This window comes from Drosophila kikkawai, chromosome 3R, assembly GCF_030179895.1.
Source record: "Drosophila kikkawai strain 14028-0561.14 chromosome 3R, DkikHiC1v2, whole genome shotgun sequence".
NCBI lineage: Eukaryota > Metazoa > Arthropoda > Insecta > Diptera > Drosophilidae > Drosophila > Drosophila kikkawai.
The window spans coordinates 17,845,666-17,854,289 of record NC_091731.1 but is presented as its reverse complement, the minus strand read 5'-3'; the positions used below and the strand labels follow the sequence as shown (position 1 = coordinate 17,854,289).

Genomic DNA, 8,624 nt, shown 5'->3' with positions numbered 1-8,624 from the left:
ATCCCTACAGCAGACCATCCCAATTTCCGAACATTTCCATGCAAATTGCCCGTTTCCCAAATTGGGGTAACAGGCGAACAGAAATCAGCAGCAAGCAGCTGAAAACTGGTATAAAGTGTTATAAAATGTCCAAGTTCCAAACCATTTTGGAGCCTGCGCAAGTTAGCGGAGACTCAAACCTTTTGAATCCAAATTTAGGTGTTATTTTACAACTGCACCTGGGCACACTGAAACTGATCGTCGTTAAATTCAAATTCAAATTTGGCAGTTAAATTCAAATTCAAATTTGGCAGTTAAAATATTAAAAAAAAATTTGTTTAATTCTAAAAAAATTCTTAAATAAATATAAAAAATCTACAATATGTTAAAAATTCAGAAAAAAAATTTTAAAACTCAGAAAAATTTTAATATTTAGAAAATTTTTTTAAAAATTTAGAAGAATTGTAAAACATCCGAAAAAAATGTTTAAAATTCAGAAAACAAATTTAAAAATTTAGATTTTGCTTTGAAAATAATTAGATTTTTCCCCAAACGATCCCGAATAAATGCCGCCTTCACAAAAAAATTGCACTTTGATTTCACCATCTTTTATTGATTCATATTTGTGTGTTCCATCAATTACATTTACATATTTAAATTGCATTTATAAATATTTGAATTATTTACGCCTCCTGCAGGGTTTTAATTAGCCCGGACCCAAGATCCGATCACCGTCCTCCACTGCCATCGGGTTGAGATCTGTCATCCCAGCTGCTCGCTCCTCCAGCTTCACCTCTGCCGATCAGATGATCATCAATCAACAATTACAATGAACTTGATGAACTTGTGCTTCCCAAATCCCTGCGCACGCTCTCGTTTTTGCTATTGGAGTGCTGTAAATATAAGAAATAAAGCTATGTAAAATTAAATAAAATTATAGATAAGTTTTTAAGAAAAACTGAGTAAGCAGTTTTGTGAAGCGCAGAAATCCCAATGCAGAACAGCTTTCCGATTGATTCTAGAATTCTGGTATAAATTTTATAAAAATCGGACAACTATATCATATAGCTGCCATAAAAGCGATCGGTAAATGTATAAAATATGTAAAGCTGGGAGTGTAAAACTGAAACTGTCAAACTGTAAATATAATAAGTATAGGTAAAATTTAATGAAACTCTGTTTTGTGAGTGTTTTCAGCATTTAAAACTATAATATAAACATCGAAACCAATCTGCAGGGTATACAAACTTCGGCGTGCCGAAGTTAGCTTCCTTTCTTGTTATATGTATATATTCCAAGGAGCATTCTGAATGAAAATTATATGAATCAGACAACTACATATATCATATATAGGAAATATGGGTTAAATTATGCTTGGGGAAATTTCATTAAGTACTATTCCTCACATAATGGAGACTTTTTAAGCTAGAACAACTAGCAAAGGAAAATTTCCGAATTGAATCTGATGCTTTTTTCATTTTAACTATATTATGTTAAATTTTTTTCAAAAAAAAAATATAAGATATATCGGAAAATATCGATTTTAAGAATTCAAATATTTCTAGTATTCTTGAAGGGTATTTTAGGTTTTATTTAGTGAAGAAGCCATTTCCGACCCTATAAATCATATCTATTCTTGATCAGGGCCAACAGGCGATTCTTTCTAGCTATGTCCGGAAGGAACATTTTTTTTTCATTTCTCTCAAAATTTTATAAGGGGTTACATCATTAAAATTCTCAAAAATTGACAAAAAATTTTATTTCTGATAATTAAAAATTCAGTATGCAGATTTTTTAAACTACTTAAAACTAACACAAAATCGCTTTCTGAATTGAAATTAATGCCTTTTTGGCTTTGTTATGAAGATTTAAAATTCCGGTTCCTGATTCCTGCAAGGGTATACAAACTTTGGCTTGCCGAAGTTAGCTTCCTTTCTTGTTCAAGTTTCTGATAAAAGTTGAAAATATAAAATATTGGGAAAGTAAATAATGACATGAAAGAATAGAATGGCGAAGATATCGACGGTCCCCAGACCATAACTATTTAAATTTTGCCCGCACGTATAGTAACCATTATTTTTCCACTTTGAGGAAACTAAAACATGGCAGACAAAAGAATGAAACAATTATTATTTTGTTCTTTTAAATACTTTATTATAAAACTAAGCGAAATTCAAATCGTTTCTTTGTATTTTTACAGAAATATTTTTCATATACCAATCAAGTTTAAAAGTTAATCATAAAATCCAAGAAGTGTATATAGAATATCCATGATTTTGATTCATATGCTTAATTACAATAAATAAGAATAACGACAATTAGAAATGAAATCTTTCACGTTATATGCATATCTCGTTTAGTATGTATATAGTATGTATATAATAATATGTACTTATGTTAGTGTGTTGCGTGTGCATGGGTATTTTTGTATATAACTTTAGGTACATTGGATACGTCGTTAGGTATTCTACGTGGGCTGGGGCGTGTAAAGAAACTGATAGTACATAGAAACTTCAGAATTAGAAGACACCGAATGCGAATAGAAATACGTCAGCGCATTGGTCGGAAAATTAATGTACAACTCGTTTGTCTGTAGATATATCTATGTAGGCAATATACAATTTCAAAATTTTAACAACGTTCAAAGAACTTTTTTTTTGTTTTTATTTTTGTCTTATATAATTTTCAAACACACAATAAATTGCAATTGCATTTTGAAATTTGACTTTGACTTGGCATAAAACTGTAGAGAGCTTAGCTTTAACGTCGGATTTTCAAACATGTAGAATATATCGTCGTATATAAAAAACGTTAAAATCGGAGTCAAAAAGCAATGCAAAGACATTCAAAAAATTGCATACTTATATTGAAGCGATTAATTAACACTAATCTGAAACGTTTTGCATTTGACTTTGTTCTCAACATGGATATATCTATGTACTGTATATGCATATCTGAACATACGAATTACGCGTCTGTAGTTAGTGTCTATATATTACTAGTACAACAACAACAATCAATTTGCTGCAATAGCAACAAGAACAAGAACAACAACATTCGCCAGCTGTAACTCCTAGACGCAGCTGAACTTGAACTCGTCGCTGGAATAGCAGTTCTGGCAGTGCAGCTTGTGGTTCCGCACCCGGACGTCGGTTCCATTGAGGCCATCGCCCAGTTGCACATGGCAGACGCAGCACTTGAAGCAGTTGATGTGGTAGAACAGCAGCAGCGACTCGATGATCATGGCAGCACCGCGACCTGTAGAAAGTAAGTGATGGATATTATTTTTTAAGAATAAAAACAGTTTAGGTGGATCGATTTGCTTAGGTGTTTAGAGGAAGTAACACAAGAAAACTAACCAATTAACTATTTTTAATGATATCTAGTATTAAGTTAAACGTTAATTAAACCATCTAAACAATTATGAAATTTCTTAAGCAAACATGAAAAACAAGAACTCTAAACAAATATCGATCCGCCATAATTAATATATACCTTAACTCTTTAGATTTCGCTTAGTTTTAAGTAGTCATTTATCCTTATCAAGTCTTTGTTAATTATAAATATTGTTTTTATTAAATATTAGTTTTAAAATTGTTTAATCACACCCAAACAATATATTTGAGTGCTTTGTGCACTTGTCGACAGTTGTCGTGGGTGCAGCCCAGATCTGTCACAGACATGTACGTACGAATAGAGAAATATAACACCTTTAGTTTATGAGGAATTCAGAAAGATCAGGAAGAGGAGGGAGCCTTTTAATGACCAACACTTGAGATACCAAATTATGAGGCTAGTGAGTCTGAGTGTGTGTTATTCTTGTGATTCACAAGCCTAGAAAATGTTACCAAGAATGCTTGATGAGAGTCGGGGGTGACGGGAGATAGAAGAATAACCACAACACTCACAACCAACGTAGTAGCAAAGTTTACCTAGTTCGTCCCCGCAATGGGAGCACTTCTTTTTGCCACTGACGCTGAGCACCTTCTCCTGGCTGCCATTGCTGTTGTTGTTGTTGTTGCTGCTGCTGTTGGTCTTCTGCGGATGCTGCGGTTGCTGCTGCTGCTGCTGATGCGGTTGCTGCTGATAGCCATTGTTGGTGTTGCCATTGACCTGGCTATAGTTTCCATTACCATCAAAGCTATTGGGAAAAATATTAAGTTGAAGAATTTTAATTAACTAGAAATATATTATATTATTGTGTCTCTTAAAATAAGACTTTTAAAGAAAAAGTACAACCAAAAACTAAGAAAAATATTCTCACCGTTTTCGTTCGCCAATGCCCTTGCTCTGAACGCGTTCCGTCAGCGTCTGGATGATGGAGTCGGGCAAGGGCTTTCCATTCGACTTGCTGGCCGGCATCGATCGCCGGTTAAGCTGATCAATGCGTCGCTGCTCCGCCTCCTGCAAAAGCCAGTGGTTGTTGTTGTAGACGGCTCCGCCATAGTCCGGCATGGACTTGCGCTTCTGCTGCTGGGCGGAGAGCCAGGCCGGATCGTTGGCCAAGTTGCTGTCGTAGCTCTTCCGCTGCTGCACCTGCACCCAACCGTCTGTGTATTTGGGCTTGGGCGTGGCACTCAGGGCGAGCAATGTATTCCGCGACATATTGCTCAGATTCTGGGCCGATTGGTGGTGGTAGGCAGCCGCCGCTGAGGCCTGAACGGGATAACCGGGACCGGATAGTCGCGGGCCCATGGGAGCCCCAGCGATCTTCACCAGGGAGCCGCCATAAGGAACTGGCGGTTGTCGCTGCCTCGTACTAACCGCATAGTCGGGCTCCAGGCCGTGACCATTGGCGGCGGCTATGTGCATTGCTCGTAATGGCTTTGTGGGCGGCGTTGGCGGCAACATTAGGCGGTTGGAGAACTCGTTTAGATCCGACATGGACTTGCGGTAGTCCGTGTCCATCTGGTGATAAGCATACAGCGCCGCCTTCTGCTGCTGCTGCTGTTGCTGCTGCTGTGGCACGTTGGCGTAGATCTGCTGCGGATGCGTCGGGTGTAGTGGCTGCTGGTGGTGCTGTGGCGGCGGCGGTGGTTGGAAGGCGCTCAGCATCCCATTGCCAATGCCCAGGCCATGGTGCAAATCCTGCAGGGAACGACGGTTGTTTGACATCAGCATCTTTGCCCCATGTTGCAGCTCCCGACGTGCCAGGTTTTCGCGCAGCAGAAGATTCTCACGCTGCCGCTTCAGTTCCTCCTGCTGTGGTGTAGATACATATATATTTTGGTAATCAAAATCAGGTCATTTTACTCACCGAAAAGTGCAGAAGTTCTCGCTCCACACGCAACACCTCGCCCTGCTCCCGTATCTTCTCCTCGATGGACTGCATCTTAGCATTGGCCGTTGCAGTGGCTTCGCTCAGCGATTGAGTGGCCGCCGCAGCCGCCGTTGCCGATTCTGTCCAGGATTCGGCCGAGTTACCTTTGACCGTCTGGAGTAGAGGTGTCTGTGCCGCCAGCAGTAGGTTTTCGTTCTGGTAAATCACCTCGCCCAGATGCGTGGTAGCCGGCGGCGGAGGCAGCGGTGGCGGTGTGGCCTCCGACTGCGTATCGTTCTCCTCTGAGGAGTTGGTGTAGTGCTCGCTGCTCTGGCGCGAGTGGTTCTCCGAAACGCCCGAGTCGCGGCTATCGCCTGGGGTAGGGGATAATGTGGGAAATATGGGGATTAGACGAAAGAAATTGCCACTCTTTGGAAGGATTACCCATTGATAATTTAGAAAATATTATTTAATTAATCGAAATACAATCGAATATATTTTAAAATTCAATGAGATCATTCTAAATAAAATATTGATCTAAGAATATATCTAATGATTTTCAAGCAAGCTCTTTCCATCTAGTGGCATCCGTGTGGCAGTTCAAGAACCCAAATGGGGAAGCATCCGAGCCCAAGCTGTCATAGCTCCCTGGGCCACGCACACTAAACGGATTATTTATACTTAACCTCGCGGGGGCAGCTGGGGGCCAACCCCTGGCACCTTCCATGCTCCACCTCCCGTCACCTGCTGCCCCTTCTCTACTTGTGATTTGCTCTGTCTTTCGTTTTTATGCCCTATTGGCTTTTGGTATCGGTTTTCCTCTCCCATTCGACCGCTCAATACTATACTTAGAGACCATGGTATGGGACTCACCCGTGTCCGAACTGTCGCACAGTCCCGCCTTGATGTACAGCTGCTTCTCCAGTCGACGCTCTTCCTGCAGGAGCTGCGCCATATCCGGCGGCGGGGCCACCGTCAGCTCCAGATAACTCTCCATGTCATCAAGATCGCCGTCGGTCTCGATGCCAAGGAAACTGGAGCGCTTGTTGCGCAGCTCCTTCTTGATCCGCTTGGTGGAGTTCATCCGCTTGATGGGCGGAGATGGCTGGGCAGGTTCCAGCAGCTGTCCCTGCAGCTGCCGGCGTGTGCCGTTGGATATGGTCTCGTAGGTATTATCCGACGACCAGGTGTCGGTGTTATGCCCCAGACTGCTGTCCAAGCCATCCAGCTCATCGACTCGACTGTCGCGAACTGGAACTGGCGGCGGACTTTCGGTGGGCGGCGGCGGTGGTTTCTCCTTAGGCGGCTCCATCAGGCCCACGGGTGGTAGCGCCGATCCTTGACTGATTTCCAGGCCGGAGTAGAAGATCTCGATGTTCTCGTAGACGGGAACGGGTCGCAAATGCTTGGGGGCATCGTAGTAGGGCTCCGTGGCCTTGGGCACTTGATAGTAGGGCTCTGCTTCACCCGCCGCCGCCGATGCTGTTGGTGGCACAATGGGGGCTAGTGGTGGTGCTGTTGCCGTTGCTGCTGCTGCTGCTGGGTTGTTCTCGCTCTGATTGCTGTTGTTGCTGTTGCTGTTGGTTTGATTAGTGTTTTGATTATTCTCGTTATTGTTGCTGTTGCTGGTTTGGTTATTTGGAATGCTTCTCCTGTGACTCCTACGCGTCGCCGCCTGGGTCTGTGTGGTTATCGTCATCGTTGCTATCTGTTCATTATCTACTTCGTGCATAGATATAGTCGAGCTGACATTCTCATAGATGGGCTCTCGTTCCCCCTGCTTCTGCTCGTCGGTTTTATTTGGCATATCCCCCCCACCCTCTGTGTGTGTTCCCCCCTGTTCAGGCTCCGACTTTGGCTCCTGCTTCGAATCCTCCTGTTGCTTCTCGTTGTGGTGCTCCTCCTCCTCCTCCTCCGGTTTCTCTGCCAGTTGCTGCGCCTTGTCCATTGGCCTGGGTGTCGTCTCGCGATCGATTGCCTCGAGCGCCAATTCAAGAGCTTCGTTGATCTGTGGGGGCGGTATGAGGTGGGCGTGGCATGGCGAGCGAGCGAGAAAGCATCGAAAGCATCGTGCGTGACAGAGAGAGAAAGAGAGAAGAACGCGCATGGATCGCATGAATTTCAGTTAGTTTACACAAGAAAAATGCTGGCTTGCAAATCAAAAAGGAAAAAATCAACTAAAGATAAACAAAATTAAATTAAACAAACGAAATTCAATCAAACATTTACTGGGGAAAGACGAGAACGGAAACGCAATTCAAATTAATTGCTAAAGTGGGGCTTGCAGCAGAATATTTTACAAAACGAACAGAGGTATACTTTTCATCCAAAGCAGCTGGAAGGGCGATAGCAATGGCGAGTAACGACTATCTGTAACTTTCAGGGATTAGGAATACCTATATATGTACATACACTGCGCGTCACCAGATTAGCGCCCCCCTTGGTGTTCGCGTTTGAAGTGAAATATTATCAAAACTATTAAAGATTGAACTGTACAATTATTATCCAATATAATTCAATTAATTCTCTAAATAAAAACATATATTAGAAGCCAGTTGGTATTTGCATAGAATTGTATTAAATTAAAAACTAAAGAAACACGTTTATTTGGAGAAAAAACTGCGTCATCAGATTAGCGCCACCCACATTAACTTAACTTTTTTTGATGAAGTTCTTACAAAATACTATCTTTAACAATTTTATGTTTAAGTTTAAGCATTTTTAAGGAAATTTAATAATGGGTTGTCCCTCCCTTGTTTACAAGGACTTCACAAACTCGATTGGGGAGAGAGTCATACAAGTTTTTGAGATATTCCAACGTTATTGTTGTCCAGGCCTGTTTTATACTGTGAATTAAATCCTCCTTGGTAGCATATTGCTTGCCACCCTCCTAGCTAACCATCCCCAGACGTTTTCTATTATGTTCAGGTCTGGGGAGTATGGGCGCCACTCCAGGACACTGAGATTTTCCTTTTGAATCCATAGTTTTACGGACCGGGCTCTGTGGATTGGGGCTTAGTCGAGCTGAAAATGCTATTTCAGATTTCCAAATAAGTTTTTAAAAACGGGAAATGCAGTTTTTAGAACGCAATTGTAATTTTCCGCGTTCATCTTTGGGGTTAAAAACTGCAGTTCGCAGTTGCCGTAATAGGATATGGCTCCCCATACCATTACTCCTCCAACCCGACTATGTAAGCGATCCAGATGATGCTCTTCCTTGCGTAAATAGTGGAAATAATAATTATATCCGTCAGGACCCCCTAGGTTACATTTTTTTCGTCTGAAAATACGACGTTATGCCTCTCATTGGATCATGTCATATGCGTGTGAGCAAACTTTAGGCGGATTTCTGTTCGCACTTGGTTAAGGGGTGGTTTTTTTTTTT

At 41.7% G+C, this 8,624-nt stretch overlaps 1 protein-coding gene across 8 annotated transcripts in view; it reads right to left on the bottom strand.

Moving 5' to 3' along the window:
* Positions 1–683: 683 nt before the first annotated feature.
* The window catches only part of smash (smallish), a 64,348-nt gene continuing 56,407 nt past the window's right edge, over positions 684–8,624 (bottom strand). For 4 of the 8 annotated variants that reach the window (XM_017175619.3, XM_017175620.3, XM_017175621.3 and 1 more), the window contains 5 exons: positions 6,113–7,247; positions 5,237–5,613; positions 4,244–5,181; positions 3,912–4,120; positions 2,112–3,237 (listed from right to left, as the gene is read on the bottom strand). In XM_017175619.3, the coding sequence (XP_017031108.1) occupies positions 3,053–3,237; positions 3,912–4,120; positions 4,244–5,181; positions 5,237–5,613; positions 6,113–7,247 (2,844 nt within the window). In that variant the 3' untranslated portion in view covers positions 2,112–3,052. Of the gene's footprint in view, positions 873–2,111; positions 3,238–3,504; positions 3,650–3,887; positions 4,121–4,243; positions 5,182–5,236; positions 5,614–6,112; positions 7,248–8,624 lie in introns of those variants that run through there. The other 4 variants (XM_070286596.1, XM_070286595.1, XM_041774411.2 and 1 more) reach the window with 4 other exon arrangements.